Here is a 24570-nt window from a genome sequence, read left to right on the forward strand (position 1 = left end):
ATTTCATTTGTTTATCTTATAAACGAAATGAATCACTGTTTTGAGACAAATGTGTGTTTAGGGTTGGAGTACATTTAGCGTTTAAAAACTAAAAATTGGCGCCTATCCTTAAACTTTTTGTTTTTTATTTCAATACTGTGACTTTGGGACGTCTGAAAAAAGGTTTTTTTTCTAAAACGTATGGATACTTCGCCCACAGAAGCCGCCCAAGTTGTGGCATTGCTGGATTCTGGCCTTAGTCAGCGTGTTGTGGCTGCAAGACTGCATCTAAGCCTGTCATCTGTTCATAGAGTCTATAAACGTTATCGGGAGACTGGTTTGTTCACGCGCCGTTCAGGATCTGGCAGGAATCGGGTCACTTCTGAGCGAGATGATCGATTTATTGTAACAACTTCTTTAAGAAATCGACGCCTTAACGCTTTTCAACTGCAGCAGCGGCTTCGTGTTGTACGAAGGGTGGCTGTAAGTGACTCTACAATTAGAAGAAGGTTGAAGGATCGTGGACTGGTACCGCATAAGCCAGTAAATGGGCCGAAATTAACTGCAGACCATCGAAGAGCGCGCCTTAACTTTGCACGTGAGCACCTAAATTGGTCATACCTACAGAACCGCCACCATAGCTGACCTTTTCTTCAATGCAGCATTGTGCATAGCGTTCTCCGTCTCTTCTGTAGACCTTGTTCCTTCCGTCGTTACCATACAGCATAATTTTACACTCATCAGAAAAGAGAACTTTGCTCCACTGTAGGTATGACCAATTTAGGTGCTCACGTGCAAAGTTAAGGCGCGCTCTTCGATGGTCTGCAGTTAATTTCGGCCCATTTGCTGGCTTATGCGGTACCAGTCCACGATCCTTCAACCTTCTTCTAATTGTAGAGTCACTTACAGCCACCCTTCGTACAACACGAAGCCGCTGCTGCAGTTGAAAAGCGTAAAGGCGTCGATTTCTTAAAGAAGTTGTTACAATAAATCGATCATCTCGCTCAGAAGTGACCCGATTCCTGCCAGATCCTGAACGGCGCGTGAACAAACCAGTCTCCCGATAACGTTTATAGACTCTATGAACAGATGACAGGCTTAGATGCAGTCTTGCAGCCACAACACGCTGACTAAGGCCAGAATCCAGCAATGCCACAACTTGGGCGGCTTCTGTGGGCGAAGTATCCATACGTTTTAGAAAAAAAACCTTTTTTCAGACGTCCCAAAGTCACAGTATTGAAATAAAAAACAAAAAGTTTAAGGATAGGCGCCAATTTTTAGTTTTTAAACGCTAAATGTACTCCAACCCTAAACACACATTTGTCTCAAAACAGTGATTCATTTCGTTTATAAGATAAACAAATGAAATTCTAATTTTGAATTTAGAATTTTCGCTTATTACTGTAATGGCCAAACTGCCAGCTATACATTTATGTATTTTTTTTCATCGTATGAATTCTTTTTTGTGTTAAATTCGGACAGAAACAATGAAAACGGAAGTGTTTCGATTTTTTTGATGAGAAGTGTATTTATAATTTTACTTAATTAAGTATATAATGCATTTTTTTTATATTTGTATTTTTCCTTTACAACTGTATTCCGTCCATGTGAATCTCATATAGACTGACGCTTACTTAATTATATTTTATATAAATAAAAAATACCATTTTATCGAATGTTTTATTTTATTTACAAAAAGTTACATCAATCGTTTGTGATTGTAGCACTGAAAACCTTCTGGCAGATTATCAAACGTTTTCATAATTACTCTTAAATCTGTTCGTCTACATATTTGTTTGATTGCGATTCTTCGAATTTCGCCATTTGTCTCCATCCTACAAGCATGCTCCTGCCATTTTCCAAATAGACAATTAGATTTCGCCATTTCATCGTTTATTAGGGGAACCAGCCCACTGCATTTCGGAGTTTTTCTCGCGCACAGGTAAAGCGCTTTGAACGACAAATATCTAAAGTGATTTATGCAATACATAAACATGAACTCTGCAGGCTTGTTCTTGATCAAAGTTTCTATAATAGAGTTACTGAGTTTTACAGTAACTCTCTTTTTGTATAAATTAAAATATCTCCTCATTTCTTCCTGTTCACATAATACAGCCATAATGGTGCAAAATTTATTAGCCGACAGACAGAAAGTCGTAAAGATATGTTTCCATATAATTTCTTCAGAGTTGTAAAAGAAATTGAAAATATGACTGTTGATTTGAATTCCCGACTGTCCAATTCTGTTTTCCATGAATTTTGTAAGATTTTCCAAAGCACTGGAAAATGCTATCTTATAACACATCTGACCAGTATAAACATTGGAAGCTCTACTAACTTGTAAAGTCTTTGTTTCATATTTATATCCAAGAAATGTAATTTCGTCACAAACTTTTATCTTTTCGTGTTCGAAGTTTACTACAGTTTTCTCATAGTTTACATTCCTGTAATTTGAGAGCGCCTCGAGAAACAATTGAGCATCTTCTATGGAATTTGTTATGTACAAGTAGTCATCAACTACTCTTATGAAAAGTCGAACTTCTGACTTTTCACTTTTAGTCAGATGTTGGGAAAAATATAGATCATCCAAGTAGGAATAATAAAGTTCAGATAAAGCAGGAGAATACTTATATCCCTGAACTAAACCCTCAGTCCATTCATACAGTGTGTTGCCAGCACGAACTAACAATGGTTTCCTTAGTTCTGTAACAATTTCTTTATACTGCTGAGCCATCTTTTGTTTCAAATACATACTTTTCTCAGTTTTCTGATACTGTAAATGTTTTTGAGCAAAAATCTTCATAAGTTTATCTCTATTTATAGACCCAAAAGCATTGCTCAAATCTGTCTTAATGAAATAAAGTTTTGGTTTTTTCAGTTGTATCCATTGTTGGTAAATCAAATTGAATTTGGATTCAATTTTCTCGTGGGGTCTCCCAGTTATTATTTTTAGAAAGTTTAATCTTACCTTTAATTTATATTTCTCGGCAGAACCTTGGTCACTTTTGTACCGTACTATGGGCCGACAGTCACTGTTTGGTTTTAACACCAAATGTAATTTTGGAATATCTTTTCTAAAGGACTTTATTCTCAACCTCTCGCTCACGCTAAGACTTCGCTTAGTTTTTTTACCCAAACAATAAGGTTCAAACCTTTTCAAAACTTTCTTAAATACCATGTTAGATATTTGCTTGTCATAAAAACTCTGCCATTGATTTTTCCAGAAGAAATGTAGTTTATTTTCATCTGCATCTAATTTGCATGTTGTTACATAGAAATTTAGACAAATCATAGCTGAAAGAACGTGCTTAACCAGCCAATGCAGAATTTTATTTAAAATATTTCTTGATATATCTTTCGGGATAGAATTCCATGGGTGTGCCGAGAAATCCCATTTTTCGGTCATTTTCGAAAATACGATGTGCTGTCGCTTCATGCTACAGATAATATTTCGCACAACTTTTTTGAATATCTTTGAATTATAATTCCCGCCAAAAATCTCCCGTGGCACAATTTTATAGAGCTCATTCAAGCAACAATTATAAATATCAGTTTTATTCAATGGGCATAAAGTATCATCCCTTTTTATTTCAGAAAAACCATTTCTGAAATCTTCCTTCGCTCCAGTGCGTAAATTAATCCTTAGCTTTGACAAAATTTTACAAAAATCTTGTGGTATCTCACTTACCAACGACGTTTCTTCAAGTAAATGTTCAAGGAAAGGCGTAATTTCTTCACTTTTTAAAATGTTAGTTGGAAATATATTTTTATAAGACCGCGTGTTTTGTTTATTAACAAAATATTGTGACAAACATATGGGAGAATCCATATTTTAACAAAATAACTGACTTACTTTGCACCCATTCTCTTGCTTGTTTGTTTTTGAAGTTACCTGAACTTGTTGGAACATGCTGTGGCTAGCAAAGCGCGGGATTCAACGGTATTTTTTTGCGTTTTGGTATGATTTTATTAAGAAGTATATTTATTTGGACCGAAAATAATACGACATTTGATTTAAAGTTATTTTCTAGGTATATTAAATGTTACAATAAACTGCAAATGCAGGTAGAGTTACACTTAAATACTGCTGATTTGTGTCTGATCCAAATATAAGTGCGTTATAAAAAACTTTGTACAACGAAAAATGGAACGCACAACACGTTCCTTTTCATGTTACGCAAATGCAACTCATTCGATGACAGTTCTTATCAGAAAAACACTCTTTGTCGAAGTGTGAATATAGAAATGTCAGCGTTATCATTTTGCTAATTAATTAACTTAGTACGAACTAAAACGTCGTGGCTATTTATTACCACTATCTAAATTAAAAAAGTAATCCTTTTATGGTAGGTTGTAAGGGGATCGGAATTCGGTATGGCTAAATCTGTTATTAGTGAATTACTCCAGATATTCAAAAGTGGTGTATCAGCAGTTCTTCCCGACAATCTAATACGGAGAGTTTTAAAATACAATCCAGTGAGTCAGCAACTAACAATATGTGGAGACACGTACAACTTGCAAAACAGGAATGTGTACCTAGTGGGCACTGGAAAAGCAGTACGAAATATGGCTATGGAGGTGGAAAATATACTAGGTTCTAAAATCAAGAAAGGCATTGTAAGTATCCCTGAAGGTAGCTTGGAGGTCATAAGCGAAACTGTATCGTATTGCCAAGGAGCAAAACACAATTTGCCAGATCTGAATTCTATAACTACAACTAGGAAAATATGTGATCTTGTTACTGGCCTTGAAAAGGATGATCTATTAATAGTGTTGATATCAGGTGGCGGGTCAGCCTTGCTCACTCTACCAAAGCCTCCCATTACTTTGGAGGAAAAATCCACATTGATCAAAGATCTTGCTAACTCAGGAGCTGATATCAAAGAACTAAATATAGTAAGAAAGAAGTTGTCAGATATAAAAGGGGGAAAACTTGCTATAAAAGCACAACCAGCTGAAGTGGTATCATTAATACTTTCTGATATAGTTGGGGATCCTATAGATTTAATAGCCAGTGGGCCTACCCTTGAAAACAGAGATGACCCTGCTAAAGCTTTAGATATTGTCGAAAAATACAATCTCTTTACAGACTTGCCAGATTCTATTAAAAATGCTTTAAGAGAAATGCATGATTATGAACAATTTCCAGAGGATAATGTAAAGAATTACCTCATTGGATCAAATAAAATAGGTATTGAAGCAGCAGTTGATGAAGCTAGATCATTCAATTACATCCCTATAGCTCTGTCTAACACAGTAGTGGGTGTTGTTGAAGATGTAGCAGTGGCATATACAAAATTGATTGAAGCATTTTGTGAATTACTGAGGGAAGGTATAAACTCAGAAGCTCTAAGACTTCTATCGAAATCTTTAGACTTACCAGATCTACATTTAGAAATAGCAGATGGTGATGATCTGCATAATAAAGATCTGTGTTTAATTCTTGGTGGAGAAACCACAGTATATGTAAAAGGATCTGGGAAAGGAGGGAGAAACCAGCAACTTGCATTAGAATTTGCCAAAAATTGTTATGAACTAAAGGAGAACTATGAAGGATATGATGTCTATCTACTAAGTGCTGGAACCGACGGGGCTGACGGCCCTACAGATGCTGCAGGTGCTATTGGCTACCTGGATTTGGTTCCAGATGCTGAAAAGGAAAAGCTAGATGTGCGTAAATATGTGAAAGAGTTTGATTCATACAATTTTTACAAAGAATTCATGAATGGAAATCTACATGTCATTACTGGACATACAAATACAAATATTATGGATCTACATATAATTATAATAAAGAAAGCTAAATAAAAGAGATATATTTTCATATATAGCTGTATTTATATATAGCTGTATTTATAAATCTAAGAAGATGGTTTTAGAAATAAATTCAACTTATTCTGTTTATCTTTTGCTTCCTTCAGTTTGGCTGATGCTATGACCGCCTTTTGACATAAGCCAGCAAACTTATCTTTCTTCTTTTTATTATTTTTGATAATCTTCTTTTCTTCCTTTTGTGCACTAGGTAGATTATTTTTATTGTTACATAATGAAAATACATCTTTTGTAATACTATAGACATTAACTTCATTCTTTTTAGGATCTGGTACTTTAGAGGTTTTAGTTTCATTTGTTTTGGTTGTTTTTGTTTTCTTTAAATTAACTGTTATTTTAGTATCTGCATTAGATAGTAATTTATTTATATTTAAGCTTTCATTGTTGGCTGGTTTTGTAATTATTTTTGTAACCTTTTCTGGTTTTGGAACAAATGTAACTGTACTTTGTTTACAAAAGGTACAGAGTTGTATCTGGAACATAAAATGTATACCTAAGTCATAAGTCATTTAAACAAGCATACTATACCTTAGTTGTACTCTAGTTTGTACTTACTATTTCATTACTATGTAGCAACTCTTTTCTACTATTTACTCTATTATCTTTTCTTACTTTCTGAGATTTTATTCTTTGTCTTTGTTTCTTACTGAGCTTTACAGATTTAATCTGAAATCAAAATTATAACTATAAGATATGTGATGTCTAAGTGTATACTTACTTGTTTTATAGATGAATATTATAATGGTGTTTTAAATGTCAAACAAGTTACTATGAATGTTAAGAAAATCTATGTATACAAATAAAATTGTTATTTTATCTTCTTTAGACATGTTACATACTTTTATTTCAGTTCCTTTTTGCCATTCAAGGCAACAACGTGAACATCTCACTTTAGAAGAAAACTGCTTTTCTGGAAGGCCATATCCTTTTGTTACTTCTTTACACCGCATTCTGTGAATATGATTAAATTTAATAAATCTGATGCTATATCAGAATCCTAATTCATTAATTAATTTATACCTCATTGTATCCACGTAACCACAAAGGTACACTCGAATATAATATATACTTACTAAATGAATAGAAGCCAAGTAAAGAGAAATTTATTTTAAATAAATATAATTTCTTTAAGCAAATCTGTGAAACAACTACATAGTATGATTGTTTATTATTTACTTACAAGTAATAACTTCTTAAAAATGTTAGGGTGTCATTATTTTCAGCTCGTTGTAAAGACGCCGCTGCTTTGCACAGGAATCCAACTTGTGTTTCGGACATGGTTGTATTAATAAATTCTTTAAATAAAATTTAAATCGCACTGACTACAGTGCAACAATGTCAACAATAAATGAGGTTATTTTCTGTCCAATGGTCGAATCGACATTCGTGTCGTGCGTCACATTAAAGTATTATTCTGCTTAAAATGAAACGTTTGCATTTTTGGGACGCATAAAGCCATAAGCCGAAGAAAGAACAAAACTTTTAAAATAAGATGGGTAAGATAAAAAAGAAGCAAATTTTGTAGCTATAAATAAGTTTTTCCCGTAAAATATAAGTTATTAAAGCCTAACATATAAGAATTATAAAATTGGCTGTATAAATTAAGTTGCATGTGAATTTCCCACATAAAAAAGTTTTTTTCCCGCCAAAACGCTAAACTGTCAAATCTCGCGCAAGCCGTGTGTGCGCATTTCTTTGTTTTTATGTAAAATTGTTAAGAATTTTGTAATTTAACAGTGAATTTTGTATAAATATACCTGGAGTAAGTGAAAAATCCTCAGACAGTATCAGTCATGGATGTAGCAGACACATACGCCACTCAAAACCAAGTAAAAGATGAGGTTGGAGTTCGATGCCAGAAGCTTTTTCAAGATTTCCTTGAAGAGTGAGTAGAAGCTGCACTTTCTAGTGTATATTTATTAATCAAATAACCTTTAACAATGATTACTTAGTTGCTTTTCATGTTTAAAAAAATCATGTTTATTAATTGTTGATAGGTTATGTAAAGTGGTACATACCTACAATAAAAAGTAATCCTTATTTTGAACTAACATGCATTGTATTATATGTTTAGTCAAACGTTTAGGGTTACTTCACTGTTTCTTGTGGCATCATATTTAATGGCTTGATAGGAAATGAAATGTATTTTCCTTTATATTTATTTTTTTTATTTTGATTGATGTCTTGAATTAGCTTCCACTAAAATCTACGTACCTAGCTACGTACCACCTTGATTTTTATGGTGGAATATATAAAAATTGCTATTTAAGAAACAGCCCTGCAGAAAAGTTTGTAAACAAATACCTAACCAAGTTTATTTGCATGAAATAATTTAGACATAACTTCATGAATCCTTTTAATTTTCATGGTCTTTTGTGTAAGCAAATACTTAACAAATTAAATAAAAAATTTCAGATTCAAAGAAGACAATGAAATCAAATACGAAAAAAACGCTAAGGAACTTCAAAAACCAGAGTTGAGCACATTAGAAGTTAGTTTTGATGATGTTGAAAAGTACAATCAGAATCTCGCAACAACAATAATTGAGGAATATTACCGAATTTACCCATTTCTCAACTTAGCCATACTTAATTATGTACGAAGCCTCGCTGACAGTGGTATGAAAAAAGACTTACAAGATAAAGAGTGTTATGTGTCGTTTGTTGATGTGCCAACGAGACATAAAGTGAGAGAGTTAACAACAGCTAAAATTGGTACATTGATCAGAATATCAGGGCAAATCGTTAGAACGCATCCGGTACATCCCGAGCTGGTTCTTGGGACATTTGTCTGTTTGGATTGCCAGACTGTGATCAAAAATGTTGAACAACAATTCAAGGTAAGTTTACAAAAAAAAAAATAACTTTGAAAAGTTACATAATAGTTTGAAAACAATTAAGTTGATGGGACAACTTTTACCTTTATTTATGATTATCAATAGATTAGATTAAATAGAATAGATGAGATTATAATCAAAATAAAAAAAATAAAAACGAAAATAGAAATGTTGTATTTAATGAAAATATAATTCATGCAGGTGCAGCGCAATATTTGACAGTTTTTATCTCCATTCATTGTTGCATTATTCCATACAAACCTCTTATACAAATTAACCATTACTCATTTGAGTCAACTTGACATTCAATACTGTTTATTTCCACAAAAAAACATTTTACACTGATGCCTAAAAATATACTAGACCAAACATGGAGGCCGCATGTCGCGACGCGATATATGATCCAACACTATTAGCTAAAATCCCGTATTGGTTTAAATATCGCGCGTGATTTTCGATTTATGCATTGCCGGATTAATATTGACGCAGCTGGTGAGACTGTTCGTCCTCAACATGCCCACATACAACCTGCGGCCGCGCAGCCACCCGCTGCAGGCAGTGTCGGCGTCGCGCACTGTGGCGCGCACACACTCGTCACTCCTCCGTGCCCTGCACATGCTTAATGCACTCCTTGCATCAGCACCAGAGTGTGATCTGTTTGTGAGGGAGTGGACGTATGTGTGTCGGGAGTGTCTGAGGTTCTGCGAGATGATGAATGATGTGTGAAAATTAAATATGTTTATATATTGTTTACACTTAAGTTTCATGTCTAATTATATTATTGTTTATATTGAAAGTTTCACGGCACATTGGCGCTTCTGCACTGTAAAGTCGTGAAATGTATTATATAAATAAATAATAAAATATTAAATAATATTGTCTCTTTCGTTTACAGTACACACTACCAACAATCTGCCGCAACCCAGTGTGCGCCAACCGCCGCAGGTTCATGCTGGATACTGACAAGTCAGTGTTTGTGGACTTCCAGAAGATCCGCATCCAGGAGACGCAGGCGGAGCTCCCTCGGGGCTGCATCCCGAGGTCGCTGGAAGTCATATTGAGGGCTGAAGCGGTGGAGTCTGTTCAGGTATAGGACACCAGTTACAAGTAGATTAAGAATCTCAGAAATAGCAATGTAATTACAGTCAGTTGCATTCACACATGGAGTATTGTAGTTATAGTGTAGTGTGATGGTGGATCAGTGGTTGAGCGTTGGGCTCGCGATCCACAGGTTCTAGGTTCGAATCCCTTTGGGGATACATATCACAAAATCACTTTTTGATCCCTAGTTTGGTTAGGACATGCTGCTCACCCAATTGTCCGAAAGTGAGATGATGCTTAGGAGGCGATATGTTAAGCAGTCGGTGCCAGTGCCGTGTTGGTTAACATGAGCCATGTGAGGGGGCCTTGGGCGGCTCAGTATTAACCATTACACCGCCGGGTCCTCCTGTCCATGCGAAATTCTTTCGATCTATATATCGTCATGAAACCGACGCCGGCGTCATCTATCTAGAATATTGAGTACTAATATTACTTTAGACCAACAAGTCTACAGTTACATGTAGATATAACAGCCAAAGAATAGCAGCAGACTTTTGTCGCCTTTATCTCAAGTGATTTGACACCGCGGGATCTCTCTATTCTCGTAGTAAGAATCGCGTTAGATGGTTAAATGTCAGATGGACAGACGAAAGACTAAGAAATATGTTTAGAATCCTAAAATCAACGTATTTTGCAGGCGGGAGATCGCTACGACTTCACTGGCACTTTAATCGTGGTACCTGACGTGGGGGCCTTGTCTATGCCTGGAGCTAAAGCTGAGCTAACGACGAGGACGCGGCAGGGGAATGACGGCCAGATGGAGGGCATTAAGGGGCTGAAGGCTTTGGGAGTTCGAGAGCTACATTACAAGTAAGTTTGATGTGTTACCCTACCCGAAACAACACAATTATACATATACAGGGTGTTAGTGACATCGTAACGAAAACTTTGAGGGGTGGTTCAGGCCATGATTCTGAGTTGATATCAAGTAGAAATTTCCGTCGCAAAAGTATGGATTGGAAAATAATTAAAAAGAAAAGAAAAATTTTCATGAATTTTTTGACACGAAATTCCACTTGATATCAACTCAGAATCATGGTCTGAACCATCTCCCTCAGTATTCGTTACGGTGTCACTAACACCCATACCTACTTATATGGCTACCGTATGTACTTGTACGGGGTGCTAGGCCCGTATTAATAAACCAATCTCAAGTTCCGAGTGTCAACTCAAGATTGATCTCAAGTATCTGTTCTTATTAATAAATTGGACTTGACTCACTAATGTCACACTCGCTCTCAGCTGAGAGTTGTCAAAAACGTTCATATTAATAAACCAAACTCGGCACTCAAGACGAAGCTCAAGTACGTATTTTGAGCTGTCAAAGTCAAGTGCGGCTCGAGCACGACTTGAGTAGCAGTTTCAACGCAACAAACAGTGCGTCGAGCGAAAATAAGCATGTCGATATACGAAGTTATTGTTGATATCCAATATTATGACGATATATTTTGGCCTACGCGGAATCGTTTGCCTAAGCGGTATATCAGAGATGCTAGTGATCCATACGAAGACCGTGATTTTAATAAAAAAATACAGGTTTCAACAAGAATCGTTATTTATTGTAATTATTGTATTTGAACTCCTGGCCAAACTCATCCGGCAATATGTCAAGTTTCCGCAAGGAGCTGAAGCTATGGCAAACAGGGAACTATCTCAAGAAATGGGGAGACATGGGCGCTGGCCTGGTCTACCGGGAATAGATGGCGCTCTCGATTGCACCCATATCAAGATAGTGTCCACTATTAGTAAATGTTATAATGGTAGACTTATAAATAAAAGATAGTTATTGGGAATGTATACTTTAATTCTTATTTACAATTACGAATTTTTTAAATCTACGTCATTTCGCAAGGTGTTGTTACGGTTGAGGAGAAGAAATGACAAGAAACTGCAACAGCAACACATTTTTTAAATCAAGGCTGGATCGGTGGTCGGATTATAGTCGTCTGGGTCTGGGTCTTGTCTGGGTCGGAATCCGTAGAATCAAGCGGTGTTGTATACTCTGTAAATAATAAAGTTTATATTTATTTAAATATTTTCAAAAGAATGGAATGAATATTACAGTATATAATATAAATATTGCAAAAAGGGACAAGTTTATTTATTATTATACCTTTCCTTGGTCAAGGCATCCCTTTGACGCTTCTTGAGGTTTTGCCACAGCTTGCGGAGGTGCTGATTCTTGACCTAAAAGTATTAATAATAAATTAACTTATATGTTGAAAATCCCAAGTATATTTAAAATTCATAAAGCTTTCGATTGCAATCATTTACTAGATTATATATAGCTGTGTTCATGACCAAAATAAATTGGGAACTTACGTTTTGCGTAGTAAGCGGGCTCGCATTGAATTCCCGGGTTACTGAGTTCCACGACTCATTTTGTTATGCGAAGTGTGGCCCCGTCCGTCGGCTTATTTTCTATAATATGGCTGTTTTTTAATAATTGTTTTTCAGCACAGGAAAAAGTAAATTTCTTTATCCATTTTTGCAAAATTCAAATATTCAAACAAATCGGTCTGGCCTGTCAAATACTGACAGTTGCGTTTAGCGTCAGTAGGTAACTTATATCTGCGTTTTGTTGGTTAAAAATAATAACAAAAAAGCCATCTATTCACGCGCAACTCATTGAAATGGACTTGAAAGTTTGGTAACTAAGCCAAGAAATAAAAAGAAACATGAGTTTGTCTCCAACTGCTACTTGAGATCAATCTCAGCTGAGTTGAGCTTAAGTCATGTTTATTAATTAGTGACAGACTTAAGACGTTGCTCACGTCTCAAGTCAATCTCAGCTGAGACGCACTTAAGATGACGTTTGAGATCGATCTATTAATACGGGCCTAGTGTCATCGTAACGAATACTGAGAGGGATGATTCATCTGATTATTCTAAGTTAATATCAAGTGGAATTTTCCATCGCAAAAGTATAGAATTGAAAATATTAAAAAAAAACTAAAAAAATAACATGAATTTTGCGACGGAAAATTCCACTTGATTTTAACTCAGAATCATGGTCTGAATCAACCCCCTCAGTATTTGTTACGATGTCACTAACACCCAGTATACATAAACTCACGCCTATTTCCCACCAGGGTAAGCAGAGACTATAGAATTCCATTTGCTTCGATCCTGACACACTTCTGTTCTTCCACATTCACCAATCGCCTCATACACGCACGCCGGTTCAGAGTACTAAACCTTTTCTAAGGACATCTCCAATTTGGTCAGAGTAAATCCTTCTAGGTGTTCCTCTGCCAGCCCTACCATCAACTTTCGCTTTACTACTCAATTATGGTATTAGAAAAATATTAATTTAAATTTGCAGGACAGCATTCCTAGCATGCAGTGTGCAGGCCATATCGCGCAGATTTGGTACGGCCGAGCTCGCAACTGATGACCTAACTACTGAAGATATGAGGAAGCAGATGACTGATAAGGAATGGGATAAGGTAAGTTTAAAAATGCACAGGCGATAACCAGAGCATATCGCTGGCAGGGTGTTTCTATTTTGTCTACAAATCCGTCGCGGCATGATATCAATAACTTCCAGTATTGACTTTATGCATTGATATACAAATTATATAAAAAAATATATATATTATTATTAACTTTAAAAATGCAGAGGCGATAACCGAGTGCATATCGCTGGCAGGGTGTTTCTATTTTGTCTACAAATCCGTCGCGGCATGATATCAATAACTTCCAGTATTGACTCTGCATTGATATACATAAAAGAAAAAAAAATATTATTATTAACTTTAAAATGCAGAGGCCATAACCGAGTGCATATCGCTGGCAGGGTGTTTCTATTTTGTCTACAAATGCGTCGCGGCATGATATCAATAACTTCCAGTATTGACTCTATGCATTGATCTTCAAATTATAAAAAAAAATATAATTTTATTATTATTAACTTTAAAAATGCAGAGGCGATAACCGAGTGCATATCGCTGGCAGGGTGTTTCTATTTTGTCTACAAATCCGTCGCGGCATGATATCAATAACTTCCAGTATTGACTCTATGCATTGATAATCACTATTACATATTTGCCTCGCTAGAGTGGCTAAATGGCGATTCATCAGTGCAAATTCATGCATAGTTGTACAATGCGCAACCAATATATTTATTATAGGCTTTATAGCTTGTTTGCCAACAATTCGTACAATTGGCTACGTGTCAATTTTTGGATAAGTATTTTAAAAACTACAAGCGCTTATTTAATACCTCTTAAATATTTTATTTTCTCGAAAAAGCTTTTATAACATAGATAAAAACATATTTTTCTTCTAATATTTTTTTTGACCGCGAAAAATGAAAAGAGGAAGGCGAGTCCTTTGTCCAGCAGTGGGATCTTGTAGGCTAGATTAGATTAGTTAGCCATTTGTTTGCATTGCGCACTTACTTTTATATGCGCAAATGTCAAATTGCAATATTGGTTTCTTAGATGAATTGTGGGGGTGTTAAAATGGCCATTTAACACCCCCGATCGTAGTTTAAACCAAGAAAAAAAGACGTAATAGTACCTATATCTGTTTGTTTCTCAAATAAATACTTTTTTTTTCAACCAGATATATGAGATGTCCCGCGACCGCAACCTGTACAACAACCTGATCGGCAGCCTGTTCCCGAGTATCCATGGCAACAATGAGGTCAAGCGGGGGGTGCTGCTCATGCTGTTCGGGGGAGTCGCCAAGACTACTGTGGAAGGTAATTCATCACACGTGAACAAACGTACAAAATCCTTCATTATTCAGAAAAATATCTCTATCTCTTTCTTGCTTCACGAGTACTTGGGAATTCCAACCATAATGGAGGAAACAAACAACCATAAAGTCAAATACCGAGCGAGACTAGAGAACCATGTCAATTCACTTGCTACTCAACTCCTACTTGTTGGTAACAACAGCAGCAGACTCAAGCGAAAGAACGTTCTTTTAACATAAGAGGACAGAAACGGGGGCCATGTAATCACAGGATTATAAACGCCCACATATCCACACCTTAAAACACCTGCTTATGGTCGAACGACCGATCGCAAGTAGAACGAAATTGGGAAAAAAAATATCTTTCTTGCACTTATTGTAAGTAAAGGACGGCACTACTTTAAGAGCATTCAAATTAATATTAGCTTAAGTTTGTGTCCGCCTGATTAGGCACCTTATTTTTTTTTTCTTTTTTATATAGATAAGTGTTTTTGTAATATTTTTCAGTACTTTATGTAAGTACTTAGTTATTATTGTATGTCACAACATGACTAAATGTGCTGAGCATTTCATTTCATTTATGTTACCCCTCTATGTGTAGGCCCCCCATAATCCCTGTGTGTGATTTCCTTTTAAGCCTTATAAGCTGATTTCTTTGTATATTTTCTACTCTATATCAATATTTGTAACAGGAAAGCAACACAAGAAAGCCCAGCTTCTTATCAGTATCGCACACATGCACACGCACACGCACGCACGCACACACACACACACACACATACATACATACACACACACATACACACACACTCACACACACTCATACTTTTCTTTTTATATTTTTTTGTTATTATTTTTAAACTACGTATATTTCTTATTTTCTTACCATAATATTGTTTTCGCACTTTAAAATGGTTGGACATCTATCACATTGTATATACGAATGTCATCAATTGTATGTACTAAACCGTGTTGCATGACGCGGTTAGGAGTGGAGGCCTGGTGACCTGTAACACAGGCTCACTGCCTAGCTCGGGCACCAGTCTGCCACAACTGAACATTTAGTTAATAGTTTTATATTTGCCATTGTCATCTACTTATATTGTCACATTTCATATTTCCTTATGTTGAGTTGTGGTGCGAAATAAAGATTCTTATTATTATTATTACAAAACATATATATCTTGATACAACTGACAGTTCCATGTTACTCGGCCCAGTTCACCCCTTCAAGGTGTGCATATACGTTAGAATATTTATATAATGTTGTTAATTTTGTTAGTGTATATGTCTAAGTGAGAGTATAATATTAAGTATCATATTGGTGAAGAAGAGAAATGAACGTGGCGAACGTAGTTTCACGATTTGTCACAAAATTGCAGTGCAAATACAAAACAAATTTCATGAGTGGACAACTGGCCCACGGCCTAGAATTTCTCAGGACCAGTTGTCCACCAACCCGAGTTACTTTGATTCTCTTTTTTTCCCAGGAACGACTCTCCGCGGCGATATAAACGTATGCATAGTAGGGGACCCTAGTACAGCCAAGTCTCAACTACTGAAGCAAGTGAGCGAGATGACCCCGCGAGCTATATACACCAGCGGGAAGGGATCCTCCGCCGCCGGTCTCACAGCCGCCGTTGTCAAGGTAAGATCACTCGTGTGTCTTGTGATATCAATCAGCGATCGAATATAATAGTTTTAGGCGGATGAGACGTTCGTTATGTAAAAATTGACGATTCAAAGTGTAACTATGTTACCTACTGAATAAAGATATTTTTGAATTTGAATATAAATATAAACACACGGACTTACAACAAAGTGATTCCTTTAAGGGTTCCGATTTTCCTTTTGACGTTCGGAACCCTAAAAATACATAATAGGTAATTAATAACTAAAATAAATGACAGATACGGCGTATATAACACAAATAAAGGGTACTTAAGTATTTAAAAGTAAAAAATATAATTTAGAATAAGCTTAATCTTAAAAACACAAAAACTAATCCCTAACCCTAAACCCTAAAACTCTGTACACATGTACAACACAACCTACGCCCATTTATAAGACATAATTTTTCAATAGATCACATTTGATGTTTCCTTAAGCTAATAGTTATACGGTTTAATTTTCCATGCTGGCCTCCCGTACTTTAGTAGCTTTCATTTGCACTTCATTGTACTGTATGTAGTACGCATCTGCCGATCACAGGCTAGAGACTAGGAGTCTTCTTTCGTGGCTTATAAAATCAATGAAGAACGTCACAAACTCTAGTATAGAGTGTGTACCTTCATTTAATTCCAAATTCAAATTCTGAAGACCACAAATTTTCAACAGGACGAGGAGTCATTCGACTTCGTAATCGAAGCGGGCGCGTTAATGTTGGCCGATAACGGCGTGTGCTGCATAGATGAGTTCGACAAGATGGACCTCGCCGACCAGGTCGCCATTCATGAGGCCATGGAGCAGCAGACCATATCCATCGCTAAGGTAACCCCGCGATAATATTCAGGAATCTAGCTCTTCATCTTATTCAATCATTAATTGGTACTGTTCTTATATGTACATTCATGAGCAATATAATGTACCCACTTTAGGACTCTGTCGCACTAAGATATTTGACATTTAGTGAGACTTACAGTTCAATTTGCCAAAAAAGTTAATGTGACATGGTACCAAAGTGTATACATATTAATGCTCGTGACCGTACCACACCCAGGACACTTCATACAAAACACCTCGTTTTACTCAGACACTACACATTGACGTCATCGTACACGCGCATCTGTGTGGGTGACGTCTGACGCTCATACGATTGAAGACTAAAGTAAGACCGAGGGGAGTGAGGTAAACCTAGCTCAGCCGCTGGTGGGGAGCGGAGAGTTGCTGTTCTATACGTAGTATTATTTCTTATTCTATGATGTCACCTAGCGTTTATACTCCGCACACCCAGTAGTCTTATCGCTGGTATTTGCTATAATATGTACTTCTTCTATCGTGTGGGTATCGTCCGCATCAACCGCCATAGGCCCCTGACATGACTCATGTAACGACTACGTACTTACATCAGCAAGTAGTAACCGGGGCCAACGGCTTAACGTGCCTTCCGAAGCACGGATCATCTCACTTTTGGACAATCAGGTAATCAGCCTGTAATGTCCTAACCAAACTATGGATCACAAAGTGATTTTTGTGATTTGTCCCCACCGAGATTCGAACCCAGGACCTCCGAGGATCGTCCGACCGTAGCACAACGCTCAACTACTGGACCAAGGAGGCCGTTATATACTGTACATAATATGTACTGGTCTAAAGGTGTGTGTAATCCAACTATAAAATAACCAAACCTCTTTCAGGCGGGCGTGCGAGCGACTCTAAACGCCAGAACATCAATCTTGGCTGCGGCCAACCCAATCGGCGGACGATACGACAGGGCAAAGTCCTTGCAACAGAACGTAGCCCTTAGCGCTCCTATCATGTCTCGATTTGATCTGTTCTTCATACTTATCGACGAGAGCAGTGAGATGGTCGACTACGCTATAGCGAGGAAGATAGTGGACTTGCACTGTAATAAGGAAGAAACTTATGATTGCGTATATTCGAGGGAAGATCTGCTTAGGTATATCGCGTTCGCGAGGTCGTTCAAGCCTATTATTACTGAGGTAAGTGTGTTTTTATTATTAAGTTCGTAGCAGTCGTAGCACGCTCTAGTCGCGTTCATGCGCACGGTAGTCTAGGTAACGTTCGCACGAGAGTTGTGTGCGTAGCAGCTAAAGTGTTAAGTGACATCGTAACGAATACTGAGAGGCATGATTCAGCTCATTATTCTGAGTTAATATCAAGTGGAATATTCCATCCAAAAAGTATAGAATCGAAGATAATTTAAACAATCTAAAAAAACATGAATTTTGCGACGGAAAATTGCACTTGATATTAACTCAGAATCATGGTCTGAATCATCCCCCTGAGTACTGAGTAATAGTGAGTTACGATATCACTAGCACTCTGTATATATTTCCACTTCACACACAAATACGATATGAAGCGGGATTTTATGTTATATCCTTTATATTTTTGTAGTAAATACTTCACAACGAACACTTCATACAAATATCTCAATCTTACCGTGTGCTGCCTAACGCCTAAGTGCGAGCGAGACAGTCCGCGCGCGATGCCCATTACTCCTTAGCGGCTTAAGACCATTTAAGACTAAAGTAAGACCCAGAGGGGGTGAGATCGGCGCCCGATACGAATTGGTGTAACTTCACTCTGTATTCTATTGTACGAGCGCAGTTTCACCCGTAAATCCCGCTTCATCGCCTCTGAGTGCGGAGGAAACCTTTAAGTATTTAAAATCTTCTCTCGTGTGGGTTGTGAGGTGGATTACCAACCTCATCAACCCTGGTGTCAGGGTTACTATCGAGCCGCCAAAGGCCCCTGATATGACTCCATGTAACGACTACTTACATCTGTAAGTAGTAACCGAGACCAACGGCAACGGTATTAAAATAAAATAAGTTCTTGTTATATAAAGTCAAACACACATCTGGCGGCGCCTCCGCACTTTCCTATGGTTCTATCCTTTTCTGTTATTCAGAACCGTCAGAGGCGATAGCGTGCGTAAGCATGCGTGCGCGCGCTTAAACACGCAATAGGATGCTTACGCTCGCGTAGAAAGCAATAAAAAATATTCAATTGTAATTGTTCAACCCTTATTTAAATTTTGTATATGTATCAACAGGATGCCGGTAAACTACTAGTGGAATACTACACAGTACTGAGGACACGCGATGGCAGCGGCGCTACTGGGGGCGGGTCGTGGCGCATCACTGTGCGACAACTCGAGTCTATGGTGAGTTACATTTGCCATGTACCTAGTTGCGTCTCTTTTGTAACATCATCATCAGCCGTACGACGCCCACTGCTGGGCATAGGCCTCCCCCAAGGATCTCCACGACGATCGGTCCTGCGCTGCCCGCATACAGCGGCTTCCCGCGACCTTCACCAGATCGTCGGTCCACCTTGTAGCGGGCCTACCCGAGCGTCATCCGACACGTGGTCGCCATTCTATAGAACCTTTCCGCCCCATCAGCTATCGGTTCTCATCGCTGTGTCCTGCCCACTGCCACTTCAGCTTTGCAACATTCTCTTTTGTAACATTCTCTTTTAATTTGGTGCAATAAAGTATATATGATATTGAATGCACTCCACCACATAAAATTTAGGCGGCGAGGGTTGTGGTGCCGCCAAACGTTTAAGGGTACCATCACCATTGGCCATATACGTCTATTTCAGAAGATTTATGACGTCAATGCCTCGAAGAAATGCACTTTCATGGCTGTGCAAGCCAATGGGTAACGAACAGTGCATATACCCTATTTAATAATATAAAGTAGCATGATTAGAATCGTGGTTGAAGATGGCGTGATGATCTTGACTGTTATCGGAAATTCTGGACGGAGCTCGCACGGGACGGGACTTGTGGAAAGGTCTGACAGAGGCCTTTGCCCAACAGGGGTATCAAGTGGGCTAATAATAATGACAGTCGGACAGAGATATAGTACACCGCCTAGTGCGAAAGAGACGAGAGATATGTCATTCCAATCACGCTAAACGAAACATGATTAGATCACACTCCAACTTGTGGCTAGCGGGATACTTTACCTTAGTTTAATAGCTACCAGTCCAGCATAGAAGTGACGATAAACTATTCAGTTTTTTTTTAAATAAGGAGTGTTTGAATGGTTTTTTACACAGGTGCGACTTGCGGAAGCGATGGCGAAAATGCACTGCAGCGGACACGTCACACCACAACATGTACACGAAGCTTACAGGTTTGTAGCTGTTTCTAAAATCGACCTAAAAACTCAAAACATAAGAAATTTTGGAAAGTGTATTTTAGCTACTCAAAGTAGTTCCAACTACTTCAGAGGGATTGTAAAAGGACCACATGTAAGCAGTTTATCTAAAATGCAATAATGCTCCGCTCAAGTAGTGAATGCGATCCCAAGCTTTACAATAAGTCACGTCAAAAAGTAAGTCGTCCTATATTATGGACACCTTTTGCGAGAACTAACTATAGGCATAATACCTACTTGATACGATATATTGACAGTTTTAACGGTTTACCACCTGAGTACGATGTGGGGGGTTAAAAAGGCCACATCAAAAAAAGCAATATTGCAATTTGACATTTGTGCATATAAAAAAGTGCCCAATGCAAAGAAATGTCAAATAGCAATATTGTTTTTTTTTTAGATGAATTGCTTTGATGTAGCCTTTTTTAACCCCCCTGGAGCTGTTTTGTTCTAAAGTTTCCATGATGCGACAAAAAATTGCGAAAACTTTCTTTGTGACACAATTGACTTAATAGCCCTAGTTTGGGAATTTCGAATGTTTGTAATTTACTTAATTAGACTGTAAAAGGGTAAATAACTTAACCGCTATTAGGTGGAGACTTATAATTAGCCTTTAGTTGATGTCTGCTAGTTATTTTAAACAACGCATATGGCCGTAAGTCTTCTGTTCAATGCCGGCAAAAAGACTATGAAACAATTTATCGGCTAGTGGAGAAACGCCTTCAACTTAAATATATCGTTTCAGATTGCTAAATAAATCAATAATCCGAGTGGAGCAGCCCGACATCCACTTGGACGAAGACGAGCCCCAGCTGGAGCCGAGCATGGACGTCGACCAGGACCTGCCTAATGGCACGAACGGCACAGGTCAGATATAACGTAAAATCCATGCTAATATTATAAACAGGAAAGTGTATATGTGTGTCTCTGTTTGCCTGTCTTTCACGGCAAAACGGGAATTGACGTGATTTTTTTAAGTGCAGATAGTTGAATGGATAGAGAGTGACATAGGATACTTTTTGTCTCTTTACACCCCCCCCCCCCCCCTCTCTCTCTCACACATACACTCTTCCTTAAAATGGAGGGGTGGAATTTCGTATAGAGCATTCCACAATTTTCAATATAGAAAGCCAAAAATTGGTATGCAGACTATTTGTGACTAACAAAAAATTTATACATTAGGAAAGGGAACAATGTTACCCCAAATTTTACGCGAGCAAAGCCGCGGGCAATAGCTAGTAAAGGTCACTTCACTGAGTGATTCACTCATTACGAAATCTCATAAACTACACGTGCTAAGAGTCTCCTTTGCATGGGGGTTCCTTTAACGACGTCGGTGCTCACTAAGACAGGATGTTGCGAAATTCAACCCCTAAGGGGATAAAAAGAGATGGCAAAGTTTGTATGAAACTATAATAAATAGGGTTTCACGCGAACGAAGCCGCGGGTAACAGCTAGTATTTTTGTTTGTCAATATTCAGTATAAGCAGCATGAAATATTTTATTTTCTTGTGCCTGGAGATGCAATACGGGCAATTAAAACCATTTTTTTTTAATCCAGAAAACGGCCACGAGAACGGCGACTCGGCTCCTAAGAAGAAATTAACCCTGTCGTTCGAAGAGTACAAGTCCCTGAGTGACATGCTCGTGGTATTCATGAGGAAGGAAGAGGCGGATTCTGAGACAAGAGGTACGTTATATTTGAAGTTATATAAGGTGTTAGTGACATCGTAACGAATACTGAGGGGGGTGATTCAGACCATGATTCTGAGTTGATACCAAGTGGAATTTCCTGTCGGAAATTTCATGAAAATATGAATGTATTTTTCATACTTTTGCGACGGAAAATTCTACTTGATATTAACTCAGAGTTTTCGTTACGATGTCACTAACACCCTGTATAAAGCAGTATTGATATTCGCGAGCCGTTTTCCGCAACGCGGCGTCTGAACGCCTGAGCGCCGCGCGTTATGTGTGAGAAAGGAGTGAGTACTGAAATGACAACTGACACAAATGGATGGAAAAAATATGTAGAATACCAACCATAGGGTGGTATTAATAAACTAATCTCAGTTGAGACTCCCTCAAGATCATGCTCAAGTTTGTTTTTATATAAGAACTGTCACACCCCACTTGGAGTGAGATAAGGACAGAAGGATGATGTATCTGTCTCGAAGTTCTTCCGATCAATACTCCATTTAATCTTATTTTCTGCCACCAGGGGAAGAAAGCTCGGGCATGCGCAAAAGTGCAGTAGTGAGCTGGTATCTAGAACAGCTGGTGACGCAGGGAGCGATAGAGAACGAAGATGAACTGGTGGAGCGGAAGACTCTCGTCGAGAAGGTCATCGACCGGCTTATGTACCATGTAAGTTACTACCGTTTTTAGGTACAGTCATGAGTATTATCATGTACCCACTAGAATTCTGTCGCACTATCATATTTTACTTAACAGCCTCCGTGGTCTAATGGTTAGAGCGTTAGGTTCACGATCTGGAGGTCCGGGTTCGATTCCCGATGGGGACATTGTCGAAATCACTTTGTGAGACTGTATTTTGTTTGGTAAGAACTTTAAAAAAGTAAGATGATTCCGTGCTTCGGAGGGCACGTTAAGACGTTGGTCCCGGTGCTATTAGCCGTAAAAACACCTCCACCAACCCGCATTGGAGCAGCGTGATGGAGTATGCTCCATACCCCCTTCGGTTGGTTGGAGGCCTGTGCCCAGCAGTGGGACGTATATAGGCTGTTTATGTTATGTTACGAGACTTACGGTTTAATTCGTAAAAAAAGTTAATGTGACATGGTATCAAAGTATACATATTAGTACTCGTGACCGTACCGCATAGAGCAACACGGACCTCCGCGCCGTACCGTGATGGATGTTCAGAGAACACGTGACTTGCATCCTAATGTCACGGGTGAAATCCCAGCTCAGGCTCTAAACTACCATTGTTCAGACCATTGTTCTGAATAATCAAGTGGATTTTTCCCGTCGCAAAAGTATGTAACTGAAAATAATTAAAAAAAAAACACATTTTATTAATTTTCCGACATGAAACTCCACATGATACCAACTGAGAATCATGGTCTGAATCATCCCCCAAAGTTTTCGTTACGATGTCACTAACACCCATACATATCCGAATGGCTACCTATAAGTACTTGTACATGGTGTAAGTGACATCATAACAAATACTGAAGGGGATGATTCTCAGTTACTAAGTGAAATTTTCGCATCGCAAAAGTGTTGAATTGAAAAATCATGACTTTCGCGACGGAAAATTCCACTTGATATTAACTCAGAATCATGGTCTGAATCATCCCCCTCAGTATTCGGTACGATATCACTAACATCCTGTATAATTATAAACTTCTACCTACCCAAGTTACTGAGCAAGAAATAATGTTTCTTATGATACTACTATGGTATCACATATCATGGAAAGCGTGACGCGAAAACTACCGCGTGTTTATTATACCCGTGGTTTGCATTATACCAACTTATCAAGTATCGGCACATAATTCTCCTTAGCGAAGTGAGCTATCGCCATTTGACAGTGAAGAAAATTGCCGAATAAACCATTATGCAATACTTAACCAGTAACCAACAATTACACTCTATAAACTTCTAAATAATTGTTTTTTATATAATTCCAGGATCAAGTAATAATCCCTCTGTCCACAACCGGGTTGAAAGCGTCACAGAAGTCTTCAGACCAAGAGGTGGAAGACGACCCACTGTTAGTGGTACATCCCAACTATGTAGTAGACTCGTAAGCTAACATTCCTGATTAGTTTGTAAGCCTTGATGCCTTTCTATGAAGTATTAAGTGTGTACTAATAAATCACTTGATTTTTTTTTTATGATCGTTTTGTTTAAGCCTCGTATCCACTAGGCTACAATTAACGCGCAACGTGTAACGCTCAACATGTACGGCAACGTTGCACAACAGCGCGACGACGTTGCCAGCTGAAGCAACATGCCGCGCGGCATGTTTGTTTAGAGAACATCGTTAGTTGATCATCAATTGTTGTCGACTGGAGACGTGACGCGCAACAACACTAGTTCCTCTGGCAACATGTTGTCGACGACATTAAATTGACGTGTATTAAATGCAAGTTCCGCGCTAAGTTTCAACACGTTGATCAATATGTCGCACAATGTCATGTTGCCAAGTGGAAACGCAACGGTAGCGGCTGCATATCGCGCGCGAATGGTGTATTCACTACCTTGTAACACGTAATATAAGAGAGACAGCAA

The 24570-nt window shown here is 38.0% G+C and overlaps 4 protein-coding genes across 4 annotated transcripts; 2 read left to right on the forward strand and 2 right to left on the reverse strand.

Annotated features, from left to right (window-relative positions):
- Positions 1-1651: 1651 nt before the first annotated feature.
- Positions 1652-4197, reverse strand: LOC126377032 (telomerase reverse transcriptase-like). Its single transcript, XM_050024648.1, has one exon. It carries the CDS (start codon positions 3806-3808, stop codon positions 1679-1681), a length of 2130 nt encoding a protein of 709 aa, XP_049880605.1. The 5' UTR covers positions 3809-4197; the 3' UTR covers positions 1652-1678.
- Positions 4198-4213: 16 nt separating this feature from the next.
- On the forward strand, positions 4214-6638 carry LOC126377098 (glycerate kinase). Its single transcript, XM_050024756.1, has one exon. The coding sequence runs from the start codon at positions 4354-4356 to the stop codon at positions 5785-5787; it is 1434 nt and encodes a 477-aa protein (XP_049880713.1). The 5' UTR covers positions 4214-4353; the 3' UTR covers positions 5788-6638.
- On the reverse strand, positions 5798-7173 carry LOC126377195 (uncharacterized). Its single transcript, XM_050024891.1, has 4 exons — positions 6992-7173; positions 6651-6762; positions 6367-6477; positions 5798-6284 (listed from the first exon to the last, which is right to left on the reverse strand). The coding sequence occupies exons 1-4, from the start codon at positions 7087-7089 to the stop codon at positions 5841-5843; spliced, it is 765 nt and encodes a 254-aa protein (XP_049880848.1). The 5' UTR covers positions 7090-7173; the 3' UTR covers positions 5798-5840.
- A 299-nt stretch (positions 7174-7472) lies between these two features.
- On the forward strand, positions 7473-24173 carry LOC126377019 (DNA replication licensing factor Mcm6). The gene is made up of 15 exons (XM_050024623.1): positions 7473-7696; positions 8227-8650; positions 9543-9734; positions 10386-10558; positions 13074-13197; positions 14318-14456; positions 15943-16100; positions 16790-16942; positions 17809-18114; positions 19194-19304; positions 20210-20286; positions 21056-21177; positions 21872-22000; positions 22532-22677; positions 23967-24173. The coding sequence occupies exons 1-15, from the start codon at positions 7605-7607 to the stop codon at positions 24084-24086; spliced, it is 2466 nt and encodes an 821-aa protein (XP_049880580.1). The 5' UTR covers positions 7473-7604; the 3' UTR covers positions 24087-24173.
- The last annotated feature ends 397 nt before the right edge of the window (positions 24174-24570 follow it).

The sequence above is a fragment of the Pectinophora gossypiella genome, chromosome 22, assembly GCF_024362695.1.
Source record: "Pectinophora gossypiella chromosome 22, ilPecGoss1.1, whole genome shotgun sequence".
NCBI classification, from domain to species: Eukaryota; Metazoa; Arthropoda; class Insecta; order Lepidoptera; family Gelechiidae; genus Pectinophora; species Pectinophora gossypiella.

What these genes read in the sequence shown, in the direction of transcription:
- LOC126377032 (XM_050024648.1), bottom strand. Translation starts at nt 3,808, where the DNA reads ATGGATTCTCCCATATGTTTGTCACAATATTTTGTTAATAAACAAAAC.
- LOC126377098 (XM_050024756.1), top strand. Translation starts at nt 4,354, where the DNA reads ATGGCTAAATCTGTTATTAGTGAATTACTCCAGATATTCAAAAGTGGT.
- LOC126377195 (XM_050024891.1), bottom strand. Translation starts at nt 7,089, where the DNA reads ATGTCCGAAACACAAGTTGGATTCCTGTGCAAAGCAGCGGCGTCTTTA. An exon ending in AAAAAGGAACTGAAATAAAA is followed by an intron (nt 6,478 to 6,650) that starts GTATGTAACATG and finishes TTTTGATTTCAG; the next exon opens with ATTAAATCTGTAAAGCTCAG. An exon ending in TGCTACATAGTAATGAAATA is followed by an intron (nt 6,285 to 6,366) that starts GTAAGTACAAAC and finishes TTTATGTTCCAG; the next exon opens with ATACAACTCTGTACCTTTTG.
- LOC126377019 (XM_050024623.1), top strand. Translation starts at nt 7,605, where the DNA reads ATGGATGTAGCAGACACATACGCCACTCAAAACCAAGTAAAAGATGAG. An exon ending in CGCCAAGACTACTGTGGAAG is followed by an intron (nt 14,457 to 15,942) that starts GTAATTCATCAC and finishes TTTTTTTCCCAG; the next exon opens with GAACGACTCTCCGCGGCGAT. An exon ending in TAATGGCACGAACGGCACAG is followed by an intron (nt 21,178 to 21,871) that starts GTCAGATATAAC and finishes TTTTTAATCCAG; the next exon opens with AAAACGGCCACGAGAACGGC.